An 18,405-nucleotide genomic window follows, 5' to 3' on the forward strand; every position below is an offset into this window, starting at 1 on the left:
AATTGCCGCAACACTGAACGACTTGACAGTTACACCGAGTTTCTTAATGTCCTGCAATCAAGTTATTCCTCAGACTGTCGCCGTGTTGTCTCTCTATCTGCCTGCCTGCCAACATGCCGTGTTGTCAATGGATTTAAGGCAAGTTGCCAGTCGCCTTTGTCTCTTTGTTCGCTGAGGGATGCTCATTATTTTGTCATCGCGGCAGCATCAAAGCCAGCACTGCCAGCAAACACGTCACACGGATCCTTAGCAAAGTTGCCATTTCTCTTAATGCATTATATCTTACACTTACATATGTATGTGTGTGTATCTGTTTGTATTTGCTGCAAATTACTTTTGTATTTCTCACAATTCGTTGTGTTTTTTTTTTAATTTTTTTTTTTTTTTGCAGGCGCCCAACTTGTCCTTGCAACATTCTGTTGTCTGTTGGTCACAAAAATGCACAACACGTTGCCAACGTGATCAGCAACTGAAATGTATTACAGCGTGCACTCAAGCAGTGATGGCAATAACAACAACAAGAAAAGTAGTAAGTTCGCTATGTGCTCGTACGTTCCGTCTTGGTTGGTTGGCTGGTTGGCTGGTCGTTGAGATTATGTTGACACTGTACTGGCAGCAACTGTCAACTTTAATTATCGTCGCTTTTCAATTTCATCAGCAACATGGACAGCTACGGTAAAAAGTCGCATGCAACAATGGTAGCAAAATGTCTAGCCTGAAGTTAAAGTCAAACAAAAAGTCTTCGCAACTCATTATGTGACCTATAGCCCTGCTGCTCGGTATAACTTTCTGCGGTTTCTTCCTGTATTACTTGAAAGTTGCCATTAATTAGCGTTCAATTAAGCTCATCACGGCCCACGTGAGTTCGAGGAATGTACAGCGAATAGTTTGTGTTTGAAAGGTTTTAAAACATTTCCGCGACAGATAATATCTATACGATAGATAGAACGTTGGAATAGTGACAATGAAAATATTTTGATGGACGACAACAATGAAATATAGGTAAGACCAAATTGGCTTATTTTACAATTTTTTTTATTTTAATTCTATAACAATACTGGTGATAATATAATAATACATCCACGAAAGACAAATTAGAATAGAATAGAATAGAATAGAATAGAATAGAATAGAATAGAATAGAATAGAATAGAATAGAATAGAATAGAATAGAATAGAATAGAATAAAAAATATAGTACTCGTGATTATCATTTATGGAGATAATAAATGTGGAAAAAAATCAAGGTTCCAAACTTAAATGATATAAACTGGAATTTACCAAAGAAACACAGTATTTGCTTTAGCTTTACTGAAAATGATACATCTCTATACAATATTGATTTACTTTCGGCAACCTCCGCAACAACAATCTTAATATGATGGTTATACGTGCTTTGTACAAAAAGCACATCAAATTTTGATTTTTCGCAGACTGGCTGTTATTCGATATCCGATTGTTTTATTGCGTTATGTTAGTATTCATATTCTTACCTATTCTGACCAGTTGGACTATTTTGAACATTAAGTTAATTTTCGGACGCCTTTTATTTCATCTCCGATTTTTTTGCCAAAATTGCTCGCTTTCGACCCAAAACAGCATCACGCTGACATTGCTCAAGAGATATTTGACTCAGTTCACGATGACCTAGATTTCCTCCAGATTTTCATAACTGGAGAGGAATCATGATTTTGTGATTGTGAAGTTGAAACAAAAGCTCAATTACCCTAACGGAAGCTGCCGCATGAATCAAGACCAAGTGAGGTCGAATGTGAAGGTTTAGTACGATTGCAGGCGTGTAGTGCATGAAAAGTTCCCTCCAAAAGATACTGTGGCCAATAAAAAAATATATTAGCCACAAGTTATGAGCCGGATTTGTGGGTGAACAAAAATGAACTTTTGCGCCATGATAAAGGCAAAGCCCTCGTCCCCGTATTCTCCAGACCTGGCCCCCTGTCACATATTTTGTTCCAAAAACTTAAAAAGCTTATGAAAATATGACCTAAGCTATGGATGAGGAGATAAATACTGCATCGGAGGAGGAGCTAAAAAATGAGCATGAAAAAGTTATGTTATCGGTATTGCTAATCGGCAGCAAAAAACCAGGCGTGTTAGCCAAGTAAAGAATCCAGCTTTAGCCCAAACCATACGTACAGAACGCTTGGAGCCCTACTTGAATGGCTATCAACAAAGCGAGTAACGAATATAAGTAGTTTCTCTCATACCAAACAGACTCGCGATAGATGTCGTGCTTTCTTTCATTTCTCTAATATTTGCCTGACCTTTTAGGTAAATATTTTCATTAGGTGAAGAGGTCGAAGGTCTCCCCGAATATGCCATCTCGTCAACGAACTCTCAACTGTCTTTGAATGCTTTGAACCACTTGTTTTTTTTTTTTTTTGTTTTTTTTTGTTTTGGAAAATTTGGATTTGCGTGGGCCTTTTCCAGCATTCACAAAGACTCCGTACATGAAATTTGGTTAGACTACTGAGGTGTACCGACTTAAGCAGCTGCTGTATAGTTAATTCCTGATTCCGTTGTAAAATATTACATACTCTTCCTCACCTAGTTCATTATATTCTTAATAAACTGTTCGAACCAAAAAAAGCCGCACGTTCGACGTCATTTTCAAATCACGAGTTAGAATTACGAAGTTAGTAGACCTAAATGTGACAACACTCTACAGCATTCCTCTTCTACACAAACAATAAATTCACATTAAGCAAGCGCCAGCAGCAACCACAATCAATAGTACCAGCAGAACTAGAAATTAGTTTACTGGAAAATAAAGAAATAAAATTTGCAAGCTAAAATTTTCACTGCCCACACCCACAGTAACAACAACGGACACTATAAATTTGAAGCGTCGGAAATCCGTTGAATTGCATAAACTCTGTTAGCGCTACTGTTCGACCAATATATTATAATTCCTTTGCGTACATACCGTGTAGGAAAAACTGTACAAGTTATAAATAAAACTTGGTATTTAGATCTTGCCAATTTCGTAGCAGTGCTTGGAAAGTAATAAAAGTAAATAGTAATAAGCAATTTTAGATATTTCTTATTTTGATCTGATGCTTACTTTTCTAGGACAACAAAATGTATATTCGGTTGCCTTTCGGACTCCAAAGTATGTCTTACTAGCTCGAGCATATGTAAAAGGTGTGACATAGCGTTCAATTCAACCAAACCAGTTCCCGTCTACTAGACTTCCCTGCAGTGCCTCGAGAAACACACACATACTTACGCAGTTGCTCATTAATCACGTGCATCGCTCATACAAAATGGCGAAATATAATTTGAATGCAACATCAGGCAAAAACTAAATTCCAAATAACTTCGACTAAATTTTTCAGGAAAAATTTCCCTTATCTTCCCGGCTTCACTTTTTTGCTGGTTTTGTAGCTTACTTTTAGCTGTTTCACTTATTTCCACAAACATTTTTTTGCTTGCGCTGTTTGTACCACCGCGTTGAGATAGTTTGAATGCGGCGAATGCTTGAGTGTAAGTGTGTGTGGGTATGTGTGTGTTTTGGCATGTGGCTGCGGTTTGTTGCAGCTGAGTTGCGCTGCACAAAGTTTCTCAGCCAGCCATTCCATACGCGAGGGTGGCCAATAACGAGGCAATCGGGCGCCCGAGTGCGGTGACTCTGGCGGAATGCAGTCTCTAATTATTGTTATTATGCTTTTTCTACAAATGTAATAATAAAAATACTCCATCTTGGCCAGCAGGAGATCGAGAGGAGGCAGCGTAAGCGCGGATGCTTGGTGGAGCTTGCACTAATGCGCGGCGGCGTTGCTATGTTTTCTCAACAAATGTTGCCGCCGTACATCACATAGTTGTTGTTTTTGTTAGTGTTGTTGCTACGTTGTGGCAAGCTGTACCAATTTTGTTTTGTTTGTCTGCGGTTGTATCTTGCAGTGTCTTGTTTTCATTTTGTTGCTAAATCGCATTCTTTTATTTCATTGTGGTTTTTAATTTTATTTTTGTTGTCGCTTTCCGGCGATTCATGCTATCGTTTTTCTTCCTGTTGGGTTGTACTGCAGCTGCTTGCATTGCACGCGGCCACATTTCAGTGTCGTCCGCCCAAGCAGGAGTTGCATATTAGTATAGTGTGTCGCTTGTTGCAAAATCCGCAATTAATGAAGTTAGTAGTTAGAAGCTAGTAAAAAGAAAATTTCAATAAAATGGTTTTATATCGCATGTACTATACTGTTAAATAACTGTTTGCCGTTTGCATGAATTTCAGAATGATCTCTCATAGGAACCCTCTTCCTTAACAGGATTTTCATAATCTCTTCTTGAGATGAACAGCGGCAATGTCATTTGTCATAGACACGAATCACTTGGTGGCAGGTCCCAATTATAAGTGGTTGTATGAGAACCTTTCTACTTACAAAGCTTCTGGCAAGTCAGTTATGATGTGTGTGTTGGGGCCTTGTCTTGCCTCATATGAAACAATTTCCTTCCAATCCCGCCAATTTTTATTAAACCTATTATTTAATCAATAATTCAGTCACTGTCTAACCCGTAGAAGAAATGTGGGCGTGGAAATGTCTACAGTTCAAAAAAGTTGTAGTCAAAGCCAGGGGCTAGTACAAGAACAAAATAAATGGAGGCGTCTCGGAAATATATATATTATTTAGAAAATCGAATCACCTGACATTACGGTGATGCTTCTGAGTTGATCTTTCTTAGTTGCGGTATTTATGTCACCCTATGCAATCATGTTGTAGTTTCATTGCTAAAAATTGTGTGTTATTCTTTCAAATGCTTATTTTACCAGGTAGATTTATTTGGTGCTTTAGCACTAGACCATTCTATTCTAATGACTATCTAAAGTATTTTAGATTGTGACAGAATGTCAATATGTTTTTACGTGAATACCTGTCTATTAAGACTAAACTCCACGGTGCTTCCTATTGCTAGAAGCACAATAGATCAATACAATGCGTTGATCAGCGCCCCAAAGCATAAATGCATTTTGCACTTAATTTTTGGTTCCAATTGGTTCGGGTGGATAGGTACACCCTAGTCACCTTGGTCGGGTTCGAGGCCCATCTAAAACCTCTGCCGTACTTTGGGTCCGGCACCCGGCCGCAGTGCGACTCCACATTGAACAAAATGCCCTTCCTGCATTTAGGTTTAAACCACAGCCACCATGAATCTCGACAAAGGGCCAAACCCAATGAGCAGATTGTAGTTACCTCCAAGGGCTTACTGCTCCTCGTGGTACCAGGTTTAAGTCTTTGGTCTGACTTTGTAGCTTTTGCTACTACCAGTTGAGTCCCCAAAAACTCAATGACTGGTTGCATTTGTCGCTGTGACAAATGCCTTATATTTTGTGATTGAAATATAAAGCTAAAAATTTGACATTCAGCTGAATATTATAGCACTTATCTGACTTAGACCATGTTGACATCAAAACATGATCTCTAAAGCCTGACATAGTGCATATGGCTCTTAGTCGCCTCTTCCGACAGGCAGATTGTGACAAAAAAACAATTTAATTATTAATCAGTATTCATTTTGTCGCCTTCAAATTAATCGCCACCAAATATAATACACTTAAGCCGACGATACTTTCAGTTCCCTAAACACTTTTCATAAGCACTTTTTGGGATTGCCTTCACCTCCTTCAGTGAATATTGTTTTATATATTCGATCGATTCAAAATGGATTCCACGGAATAAAAAGGTTAATCGATGGTATTCATTGATGTTGACCCAAACCACGAACATCGAAAAGAAGTAGTGATCACTTTGATTTTTAGCGGCTTTTGAGTGGTTTTCGGCTCATTTTTTCCCTCCATTCCGATGATTGTTGAATTGTTTGCATATCAACCACATAAACCCATGTCTAATCGTCAGTTATAATAGTCTCCATGAATGTGGGAGCGGTAGTCGCACGATCTAGCATGTGTAAAAATACTTGTTTACAGCACTCTTTTAGAAAAAAATTCAGCTTTATCGGGACAAGTCGAACAAGAACGCATTTTATACCCAAAATAACCACCAAAACCATTTGAATGGACTGGCGAGAGATGTCGAGCTCTCTTGCCATCTCTTAATACTTGCATGTAACTTTCAAGCACCATATCTATCACTCTTTCGATATTTTCATTAGTTGAAGAGGTCGAAAGTCGTCCAGAACGAGGCATGTCTTCAACGAACTCTTGACCGTCTTTGAAAGCTTTGCTTGTGTTTTGTTTTTGATGTGTTCCCCACTTCTTTTGTTCTCTATAAATATTCTAAAGTAACTGAAGAAACCTCAAAGCAGTAAATTATATTAGTAGTATATGTAAACCAAAAATCCACAGTTCAACGTTTATCTTCTCACAAAGATTTTTGAAAAATTAAAGTGAGGAAAGTTCCCCGCTTTGTGATAGCAATGTACGTGTTACGGAGTTGCAAACTTGCATCGATATCCTTTATAAGTATATTTATTTTGCATTTCAGGTGACGATATATTGATTATTTTATCGAAAAAAAAAAATCCAAAAATATTGACAAATAGTAAATAATTTAACTACTGTGCCCTTAGTTTGGATATTAATTTATTTACATAAGTGTTTATTTTCATTGAATATAATTTATTTAATTAACTTTTTTTTTATTGTTAACCTTAATATTATTCCAATGCACCCACTGTACTTAATGTTCTTATCCAACTTTATCAAATTTTTTGCTCGAATCACAACCGCAATGGCAAGAGGAAGCATTGCAGGAATACCAAATGCATAGGAGGTGCTCCAGTAGCGGAGTTTGGATACGCTAAATTATGACAACACAAAAAATTACTACACAAAGTTTTTAAAAATAAAAGCGGCTTTGCTATAACATAGGAATGCCTGTAGGAATATTACAGTGAAGACACAATAAGTCGATAAAGACTCGGTCAGCCATGGAGCGAAAATCTAAATGCTCTGAAAGGTTAAAACAGTGTGTTAAAAATTATTTACATATACTATATTATGTATATTTATATATATATATATATATATATACACATATATTATGTGTGCTCCGTCATATTCCACATACCTAGATCAAATATTCTTTTTTCCAAACTATTGTAAGAAAGTCTTTTATATCAAATTTCCGACAGTTAAAAACAAAAGCTTGCGAGGTATGGCAAGTTGATACAAAACTTCGCTTTGAAACACCCATTTTTTATTCCTTCGCTTGTTCATATTTCGGACAAATTTCCTGCTGGTTCTGTATTTGTTGAGTCAAGTTCTCCACTTTAGCATACAAAGTTATATCTACCATAAAATATATTCACCCATAAAAAATGTTGCTCTAATTAATATTCCAATTTAAAAGTAGATTTGCACAATGCTTGCAAGACACACTGCCACAGTAAAGTTTTTGCTCGCAACGTGGTAATATCTGTATTCCTCTATGAGAGTTAAGTTAAAGAAAATGTGTTTGTGTGATACTTCCTACACGCTTCTAAAGTTGGCAACACGCTGTGTGCCACTCTCGCATAATTGTTATTTCTCGTTTTTGTCAGTAAGTTGCAACAATAAAAGTAAATGACAGAGCATAGCGGAATGCCTGGCTTGGTAGGGGGCTTAAAAGCAGAGTTACCGCGAGCAGTTAGGGATTGATAGGCAGTTTATTTTCCCTAAAAGTATTTTATAATTAGCATAAACATAAGTCCTAGGCTGGCCGAGCACCTTTAATAGCATTGTAATCTATCATCTCCATCATGTACAGCGGAGATTAAGTTTTCCACGGAGTTTGTAATACGCAGAAGAAAACGTCAGAGACCCAGTCCGTCTGTCTGTCTGTCAGTCTGCCAGTATAAAGCCGAACTACTCTCTCAATTTATGAGATATATCTCTGAAATTTTAGACACGATTTTTTCTCTCCAAAAAGTTGATGATTTGTCGGACCGCCGATATCGGATCCTTAACGCATATCTTCTTTTTTATTGGCTTAGATACCGCTTAAGCGATAAAAGCGGAGTTAACAATAGCGCGCCAGTTAAAGATTCCAAGAGTAACCAGGTCATTCTCCACCTGGTCGTTGTAACGGAGTGGAGGTCTTCCTCTTTCCCCGGCGAGTATTGCGTTGAATACTTCCCGAGCTGAAGTGTTTTTGTCCTTAAACCGCAGCTGCTGTCGCTGAATTTTGTCAATGTCGTCGTATACCTAATACAGCTCATCGTTCCATCGGATGCGATATTGTCCTTGGCCAAAGCGCAAAGGACCATAAATCTCTCGCAGAACCTAAGGCCGACTCATCAGATGTTGTAATCGTGATGAGTGACTTATAGAGTAGGCTTTTGTTCGTTGAGCGAGGACTTTACTTTTCAATTGCCTACTCATTCCGAAGTAGGATCTGTTGGCAAGAGTTATTCTGCGTTTGATTTTTGACATTGCTTTTAATACTGGTTCCAAGATTGACGAGACTATGTACGACTTCGAAGTGATGACTGCCAGCAGTGACGTGGGAGACCAGTCGCAAGTGCGACGACCAGCCCTCGTTCAACATTAAACGCATTTGCTTCGCTGCCTTATCCATTCCGGAGAAAGCAGAACTAACGGCGCGTATGTTGAGGCCAATGATATCAATTTCATCGGCGTACGGCAGCAACTGTACGTTCTTATAGAAGATTGTATCTGATCGATTAAGTTCTGCAGTTCGAAAAATTTTCTTCAGCAGTAGATTGAAGAAGTCGCATGATAGGGAGTCGCCTTACTTGAGCCCTCATTTCTTTAGGAACGGCTCACAGAGGTCCTTCCCTATCCTGACGGAGCTTTTGGTATGGCTGAACGTCAGTTTACAGATCCGTATTAGTTTTGCGGGAATATCAAATGCAAACATCGTGGCATAGAGGCAGCTGCATTTCGTGCTGTCAAAAACAGCTTTAAAATAGACGAAGAGGTGGTTGGATTCGATTCGATGTTCACAAATATATTCCAAAATTTGGCGCATGGTGAATATCTGGCCGGTTGTTGATTTGCCAGGTCTAAAGCCACACTGATAAGTTTCAATCAGTTTGTTGGCGGCGGGCTTTAACCTTTCACACAATACGCTCAATAGAACCTTATATGTGAAGTTGAGGCGGATGCAATATTGAGGAGGATACACTAGTTTGAGTAGATTGTGGAATCTCCCTTTTTTTGGATTGGGTAGAGGACAACCATCTGTCATGCTTTCGTCCGGTCATATTCTGCAAAGAAACTAATGCATGCTCCAGGGCCCCTCGCCACTGTGAGGTTCTTATGGCGGGTAATTTCGTATTGCTGTCATACAAATTGACCGATCATAAAAAAATCATTATATGGAAACAATTTTATTTGATAAGATATCTTCACAAGCGTTGAAAGTTTGCTGTTTAAGCATTGTAAATATAATTATTTACTAATTCTTTTAATATTATTTCATAGTTTTTCGTTTATTCAAAATTATTATTGCAGCTGTTGACGCCCGCTGCAATCAGCTGTGGTCTATTGATTTTAATGAAATCAAATCATATGCTCACACTTTCCAATTACATCGGCTGTCGCTTGCTGTCGTTGGCTGCGCCGGAACTCAGCAGGGTGTTACCAGCCTCGGTGTGCCCAATGACGGCACCTACCCACTCTTTGCCAGCCACTCTTTATTACTTTACTATTTTCAATCGAAAGCGCGTGTCAGCTACTTGTTCGCATTTATTTTCAATTTTTTAGAGCATACTTTGCGGCTGTGGTTGTCATTTGTGGTTGTAAGTGGCACATACATACAAATACTTTTGATTTTTTATTTGCTTTCGTTGCTTATTTTTCCAACATGCATTGCGAATTTTGCATTATTTTTATTCATTTCGACTTTGGTCGGGCTCTCGGCTTTCGCAAATTGAGCCAGACAAGTATTTTTAATGAATCCGAAACCACAATTTTCACACAATGACAGAGATTTATGGAGTAGATTGAATTAGAGCAGCGTTTTTAGTGTTCTGCATTCTACTAGTATGGTTAGTCTGTTAGTTTATTTTGTAGATATTAGTGTGTGAGTAAGCATTTAAAATATTTAAGCATAGCCCATAGCGTACTGCAATTTTTATTTCTAAAAAATTGTGTTCACACCTTTGCTCTGGTATCCTGGTGAGGTAACATCTAATTCCTTAGTTCTAGTCAACTCACTGGATTATGTTTTCTCTGAACCACTTTGAGCGCTTTATGCAGTTGTTCAAAACAATAAATTTTAGGTGTGCAACTTCTGAGACACTGTCCAGAGATTTTAAACCGAATATATAAAAGACTCTTCCTCTTCTACTTCTTGACAGCTTCTGAAATAGTCTTTGTATAGTGTTTCCAGTCTGCTGGCATAGCTGCTAATTAGACAGTGGACCGTTAGAACTCCTACTAGAGTTCTTTTGTGGTCCTTTTTAAATTTGTTGACCTGCCCATGAACATCTGTACATTTAATTTCCAGATTTGGGATGGATGACATTGAGAGCGCCTTGTATGTCAAGGACATATGATTTTACTCCTGAAATTTTCCAAAATCTGCTACCACCAAAATTAGTTCGCTTTCTGTGGGTTTTCCGTCCTTTTCAACGTTTCTAAGAGGAATAAAAACAACTAACTCATTTGGAATTGTATCAGAGCTTTTACCAGTCTTTGGTATATACGTATACTCTTTGGATTTTCCTCTATAATAAGAGAATATAGTTCAACTGCAGCACCCCTTTAATAGTGGTTATGAAGCAAAGTTTTATATACATAAAGTTTGCTGTAATTGAGACGGGAATATGCCGTCAGATCCCGGAAATTTTAATGGCTTGAAAATTGTCCAATATACTTTGTTTCTTGTAACTCAATCTCATTCTAAAAGAGGCAATAATTATGTGACGACAACTCCTGGTTTCTGCATCATGATAATGCACCGTCGCATACTGCAATGATTATTCGTGAGTTTCTCGCTATTTTTTAGGCAAAATCATGCCGCAACCACCGCATGGCTTGATTTAATTCAGCGTGACTTCGACCGCTCCGCGTAAACCATTTTTTTTTTTGCAAATTGCAGACATTAAAAGTGAATCGCTAGACGCATTGAAGGCTAGTCCAGAATTTGACTTTGACGATTCTTTCGAGGATTGGAAAAAACGTTGGAAACGGAAATTGCATGGGGGCATCAACATAGAATTTGAAACTAATTACAAGATTTTAAAATTATGAACAACTACTTACTTTTTTTTGCTCATAGTAGTAAATATTAATCATGATAAATATTACTATATTTTTCGAATTCAACAGTTAAAGAGCACGATTAAGTCCGAAAATTTATAAATAAATTTTTTACTCGAAATAACGCGATTTGACGCAACAATAATATTGTGAGAAATATTTTAATACACAAATATATAACAATTTACTCTTTATTTTTTACTTTTAAATTTCAATTACAATATGAAAAACACTACCGCTACATATTCTCTCATTGTTGTTCTCTTTTCTGTTTCAGCTACCTCAAATGCTACTACACACAACAGAATTTGTTTATGTTTGCTTTTGCCTTTGCGGTATTGCAGTTACAGTCGCTCTTTCTCTCAGAGCTCTGCGCTCAGTTCAACACCAATAAAAATATTAAATTTCATGTGTGAATTCTGTGCAAGTGATCGCATGTGGTTTGTGAAAATTTAGAAAAGTATTAGAAATAAGTAAAAAATAAGTGCTTAATCAAATAATTATTGCTGAACATTTGTTTAAGTGTTAATGTAAAAAGAAAAATAAGTGTATATAATAATGAGTTAAGTGGAATATAAGTGAAGCCAAATTTCAATTAGTGAATATGAGTTAAAATGTATATGTGAAAAGTGTGTCGGTTTTTGCAAAGCTAATTGTTTCAGATAATTTAAGGTGTTCCAAATAATTTCCTACAAAAAAATAAAAAAAATAAAAATAAAAAATAAAAAAATAAAAATGAAATAAATAATGAGTTGTTGAGTACACAGCGCAGCGCCAATTTTCGAAAATGAATGAAATCTTGCTGATTTTGAAGGTAAGTTTTTTTACAAATCATTATAAAATATAACAATATATTTGTTAGTTTTATGTTATATATAAATATTTATTTGTTTAAGTTTTCTATAATTTATCAAATTTAATTTACGGTTTTTGTGAATGAATGAGGTAAAGAATCATTGCTGTTTGGGGATTAATAGAGCTGTAATAATCTTAAACTCTACTGACTTATATCATAAAAGTAATTTTTTCAACTCAGGAGAATCTCATTTTTGATAAAAATTTTAAATCGATAACAAAAGAATTGTATCTGTGTCAGATAAGGGGGCTTTAGTGTACATAAATATTCAATTTTATACTCTTACCACTTGCTGGTATGGATTCTAATAGTTTTGTTTACTAAACAGTTGTTTGTATCATCTAAAACTAATCGTAAAATATAAATGAGCTGGATGACGAGACGAGTTGAAATCCGGGTGACTGTTTGTCTTTTTTTCGATCTGTCCATCCTTTGAAGCTGCAAATATTAAGAAATCTCAATGAAACTTGGTATATATTTTCCGTGGAAAAAACCTAGCACGAGTTCATAGATTTTTACTGAATTCAGTTATCTTGGGATCCAACTAACCGATTTCGACAAATTTTTATACGTAGCATTCTCGTTATATGCATACACAGTACACTTCCCATACAACACAATTGATTCTTTCATTTTCCTATATACAAATCAGGAAGTAATTTATGTAATAATTTTCAGTACTAATTCCTTTTAAGTATCCTACAAACCACAACAGCTTATAAGTTATATGTATGAAATTGCTTGAATTTCGATGCTCTGGTTAACGTTTTACACTTTAAGGTATTTCCCATCATTTTGCTTTTGTATGTATTCTTTTACTTTCAAGGGGTAAATTATTTTATTAATCTATAAAATACGAATTCTTAACAGAATTCCTTCAAACCTTTAAAGGCTAGTTTATAAATAAACATTACATAACTTTTAAAACTACAGTTTGTTCCGGTTTCTTGTAAATTGTTTTGCAACTTCGACTGAACATGTTTACAGTTTTGCATTTTGTAAACAACCCAAAATATTAAAATGGATATGGAAACTCCCTTCCACGAATTCCTTCACATTTGACATGCCGAAAATAACTGTGAAGCGAATTGCCTTTGTCATTTTTTTTATCATTCATTGTTTCATTGTGCTCTTTTCTACCTTTGTGAGTCCGATCAAAGCAGGGCCATTTAGTTTTCAATCAAATCCAAACGCACATCTGCTTATATTAGTGATTGTCTGATATATTATACTATATGAACAAATGTGGGTGTGTTAAATAGCACCATTCTTCTACAATTGTTCGTATGTATATACCTTGTTTAAAGACTATATATTAGTTTAAAAGAGCTGAAAAGATATACATATTAATTTTGTGCAGTTTTGTTTCTAAACCCTTGCACATGGCAGCTCTTGTATAAGAACAAGCTGTCAGATTATGATTTCGAACTTTATTCTTTTCAATTGTGTCATTAATATAGATGTATGACTCTCTTGAAGAGCTCAATTATTCGCTTATTCCAAAGAATTATTGACGTAAGAACTTTTTATAATAGAAAATCTCTCTCCTTAAAAATATCCATGTAAGACATCACAACACAATGGTTTTTGAAAGCAAAAGAATTTCGAAGAATATAAAGATAAGCAACATTTGTTCGCAAGGTCTTACTAGTTTCGTAATATAGTGGACTTTTGTGAAAAACTAGTAAACGATGATATGCCATTTCTCTTTTCACTATCTTTATGCGTTGCTCATATAAAAACAACAAGAGAGTAAGAGATTAGTTCAGGTTAACTCATACCGGCCGGCTATCAGACCATATAAATACGTACCGGCCCTTAAAAATGCCATATGGAGATTCATGTTATTAAAGCATTCCATCTTCTCATAATTTATTATTGTTCTAAAGTTATTCACTTCTGGGTTGGTAGCCACTCTTGACAATCTCATCCTAGAACTCCTTTATTGCCTGGAATCAAATATATGTACATCCAATATATTTACGTCCCTCCATATACTTAGGATGTTTTCTAATCAATAATGATGTCACCAACGGTAAAGCCTTCTGCCTGAAAGAGACTGCAATATTCCGGAAGCTTAAAGGCTCGCCTGGGATTCAAGACTCCCACTCCATTAACCCTTTTCGAACCGTCTCTGTAGATTTTGCAAGTTCCACTGTCGATACGGTTTTAAACTTACTTAAAATCTTCTGTCCCAGATAAACCGTAAGGATATGTGACGTATTGTATCCACTATATCTGAAGATCCCTGTGAAGGATTCACCTTACATCGCCAATTTTGCAGCTGGCTTTGTCTTAAAACTTTCTACTGCAATGCTAATGGCTGGCAGCTTGATTAACCTTTCTATACGTTGTAGACTGGTTCCTAGCGTTCTTGTTATCCAGAGAACGGGGAGCTGACAGCGGTCCGCCACACCAAAATATCGCAAAGCAAGATTGGATTGACTACCGCAGTGTAGCACCAATAACTTAGGGTGAAAGCTCCAGCATCTTCTTATATACTTAGAGAGCACCATTAGCCTTTATCTCTCTCTCTTCCGCATTAAGGTCCCACATTAATTGAATATCAAAAATTACTTACAGGTACTTGTTAGGCTCCTTAATTGAGCTTCAGGGGTTTTCGTTTCGGGATTTTGTTGCTGCTTGTAAAGAGTACTACATCCGTCTTTTAGGTATTAACTCCAGGTTAGCCGATCTCGAATATCGCATTTGGTATTAATCCTCTCGTAGTTCAATAAAGTTGTTACCCATATTTTGATGTCAGAATCCATCCTGGCTGTTTCAAACTGCTAACGATTATGTCATTGTTGAATGCCCCACTTATGTCAAAAATTCTCACAGGGCGTATTCCTTCCTGCTATTCAAATAGGTGTGCTGTACTTTCGATATATAATATGAGCCAATAGAAGCTTATCTCTAAGCGTGTAAAATTTTTCTCCAATTTCTGCCAAAATTAGACTAATTAGTATATATATTCTTTCAAATAAAGAGGTTATAATAGAGGAATCATATCCAAAGAGGAGATATAATGTGAAGCTATAATAATACTGCATATATTGTCATCAGAAAAAGTACTAACATTGTTAATGTCATGCCTAGAAAAATATCTTTCATACCCATAGATTCAAATGGTTCGAAGCCATTGATTGCTCAAAATATTTGCTTCTCCATTATGACATCGGCGGAGACATGCTAGAAATCAGTTTTTCAGTAAATAACTTAAAATGTTGGAATGTGGGTTAAAATTTATATAAAAAAAAAAAACACAACTGTTTTGAAATTTAAAAAATCAATATTTTTCACATGTCGTTTAAGTTATACCCTTAAAGATAGCACACTTTGAATCTATATATTACCAAAAGTGTAGCCGCTCATTTCAATTAGCTCTGCCAATTTATTCCTAAACAATTTTTTTTTTCAAAACGATATTTTTCAAATTTGCTTCAGAGCTTACTCAGACACTTGCACTCGGACTTGCGTAAGAGATAGTTCTGCCACAGCCACAGGGTGGCTCCGATAATTCATAACCTTTATGCAAAATTTTCTTCAAATATTGGAGAAACCATAATTTGAAAATTTTAATTTAGAATTAATTTATAAAATATATTATTTAATCATTTATCATACTCTAACACCCTTTCCCTGTGAACACTTTAAAGCTTCTAAACAGTTTCTCTCCATCAGATTAAAGACAACTTATATTTTTTAATAAAATATTTCACATGCAATTAATTTTTCGCTCCCTCTTTACTCGTAATTACATCGCTTCGATGACTTGTAGCGCCTCTTTGAGTCACACCTTCACTAAAGCGGCAAAGTCAAGCATTGTTATCAAAGAGCAACATGCATTTCGCTATTTTTGTACTCACCATTAGCTTTTTTTATACAAAAAAATGAATAAATAAAAATGTCAAAGAAAAATTGTGCAAAGAAAAATGCATAAATAATAGAAAGTTGAATGTAAAGAAAATGCGCAAAAGTTAACTTTGACAAGCAAGAGCAAAAAGAAAACTAAACAAATTTTAATAAAATTGCAAATCTACGCGCACAGCAACTGTTTTCTTTCGCAAAGCGCAATTCACCTTTGGCGCTGCTTCTACCCTCCCACAAGCTTTTAACTTGACCCATCAATCACTTAAGGTTCACAGCGCTCGTTTATTTGCCTTTGCACTGAGTCGTTATGCAAAATACGTTGTATGTTTTAGCTTTTCCCCTTTCGTTCCTACCATTTCTATTTATCTCTCGGTGCTGATCTATGACTTGTTTTGGCTACAATGTCAAATCAAATTAACATTGATAAGGGTCGGAAAAGTTCAGGAAGAGCAATATTCAATTTCCTTAAATTTTAAGATCTTATTTTTATTCCCAATAATTTGTATTAATAAGGGGCTTTCTTTAAATTTTTGTAAAGATATACATACATATGTCTACTCTTCCTAAGTGATTTTGATTTACCATAAATTAATATGAAATGAAATGAAGGAACCATCGTTGACTCAATACTTCTCCGCATGCTATTTTCGTGCTCTAAACTAAGCCCTCCAGCATAATTCAATATCCTGATTCTCTTAATCAAAAATTTTCCAATATCAGTTTTTATTATTTTTCAACAGTTTTTTTTCGATTCGTTCTTCGTTTCTTGGATCGAAGATAAAATACCGCAAATATAAAGCATATACAAACAGGGTTGAATCTAGTTGTTTTTTTAATTTCTATGAGAAATATATCTCCTTAATGACGAATGACTGTTATTACTTAATTTAATTTCGTGTTTCTATTTTATGAATATTATATTTTATATATGGTTATTTTGCGATAAGAAAAGTCTCCATTGAGCTAATTTTGGATAGTACTGCCCTGTTGCCATCCCTGTTTTTCCAGTTGCGATACGTCAAAAGTACAGGGTGCAGTAAACTGCCGCAGTGATTAACGCTGTCAATTTCAATGATGTAAGAGTTGCATATACATCTCTTTGTTTCAGGTCTCATACTTTTTTAATTCGGTACTTCCCCGCATTCTGTATAGATATTCATATACATACGTACATACATATATGCTATATATAGCAATTGCCGTATGTATATATATATAATATATATATGGGTATATGTACGTATTTGTACATATACATATGTCCTCATACATATATGGAAATAAACTACAAAACTTGACTTCTGAATTTCAGTATCGCTTTATTACAATAAAAATACATAAAATTTGGAAGAAACAAATTTCGGTTAACATCGTCAGCTGAGTTCTCTAAGCTCTTATATCCTTGCCTGTCAACTTCTTCTCATTTATTAATTTACATGTATGTATATTTATTGTAACGAGTTCTTTTATAAACTCGCCTATATCTTTTGTGTGCACTTTCTTTTTCGCAAGCAGCACCGATAAGAAATGCCAATAATATCAAGAGCAGAAAATCAGCGTATTCGTCTTTCTTTTTCTCTTCTGTTATTTCCCCGCTTTCACTTTCATTGTATGTTTCTTGCACATTGTTCACATTGCAGCCGGATTCTTGAGAAAGTCCAGAAGCCTCCTGCGAAGATGGTACCTGATAGCAGTAGCTATTGGCTGTAAATATATCTTGATCCACATTTGCTTCGCAGCTTTCTATTATTAACTATTATAAAAAATTTGATTTTTTTTATTAATGTGATCATTTTGCAATATAATAAGTATAATATACTCGTACATATGTATACAAATATATACATACTGATATATACATAAATGTTCTTCCTCCAAACTTACCTCATTTAAGCCATTGCTTATGTAGGACTTACTTTGTGCCTCAAAACAAATTTGAGGTTCACAGATATTTAAAATAATTGTTGAGAATATTACAATTACGCTAGGCATCGTTTGCTTTCGGCTTGCTAAGTTGCACTGACATGGATAATATGATACGAGACTTTAGCATTGGCTCTCTTTTTCTCTCAAACGCGTTCACTGATTATTTGACAGCGATGGAGATCAGGGAATTTCTGACATTTGATTTCAGAAAAGGCGGGATGCCAGAAGTAAACCGCTATAATTACCTGACGAAACTAGTGTGAAATGAAATTTCATTGAACTGTGCGAACCTATTTTGGCAAAATAAATGTTTATGTAAATTAAATAATGATTATGCATTTTAGCTTTTATATATGTATATAACATTTGCCAATGATGTCACTGTTGAAAAATATGAGATTGGGTATTTAATAAATTATACAAAACACTAAATTAAACACTTTGAAAATGCATACATACATATAACCTTACAAGTAACAAAAGAATCAGCTGTTTTCCAAGAATTTTTCACAGCTGAGATCACCTGATCGAAATCTGCCTTTTTAGGCACAGAGATGTAATTAAAAGAA

The 18,405-nt window shown here is 35.6% G+C and overlaps 2 protein-coding genes across 2 annotated transcripts in view; one reads left to right on the top strand and one right to left on the bottom strand.

Annotated features, from left to right (window-relative positions):
• Positions 1 to 11,975: 11,975 nt before the first annotated feature.
• LOC108976005 (monocarboxylate transporter 5) overlaps positions 11,976 to 18,405 on the top strand; it is a 114,664-nt gene continuing 108,234 nt past the window's right edge. The window contains exon 1 of the mRNA XM_018944876.1: positions 11,976 to 11,995. The gene's annotated coding sequence lies outside the window, so the exon portion shown is untranslated. The remainder of the gene's footprint in view (positions 11,996 to 18,405) is intronic.
• LOC108976008 lies at positions 17,205 to 17,954 on the bottom strand. The gene is made up of 2 exons (XM_018944889.1): positions 17,795 to 17,954; positions 17,205 to 17,663 (listed from the first exon to the last, which is right to left on the bottom strand). Exons 1-2 carry the CDS (start codon positions 17,900 to 17,902, stop codon positions 17,343 to 17,345), a joined length of 429 nt encoding a protein of 142 aa, XP_018800434.1. The 5' UTR covers positions 17,903 to 17,954; the 3' UTR covers positions 17,205 to 17,342.

The sequence above is a fragment of the Bactrocera latifrons genome, unplaced genomic scaffold (genome assembly GCF_001853355.1).
Source record: "Bactrocera latifrons isolate USDA-ARS-PBARC rearing strain unplaced genomic scaffold, ASM185335v1 scaffold_71, whole genome shotgun sequence".
NCBI classification, from domain to species: domain Eukaryota; kingdom Metazoa; phylum Arthropoda; class Insecta; order Diptera; family Tephritidae; genus Bactrocera; species Bactrocera latifrons.

Bases quoted from the DNA above. Each gene is read 5' to 3' on its own strand.
- LOC108976008 (XM_018944889.1), bottom strand. From the start codon at position 17,902: ATGCCTAGCGTAATTGTAATATTCTCAACAATTATTTTAAATATCTGT. The intron at 17,664-17,794 runs GTAAGTTTGGAG...TTTTTATAATAG, and splicing joins TAAGCAATGGCTTAAATGAG to TTAATAATAGAAAGCTGCGA.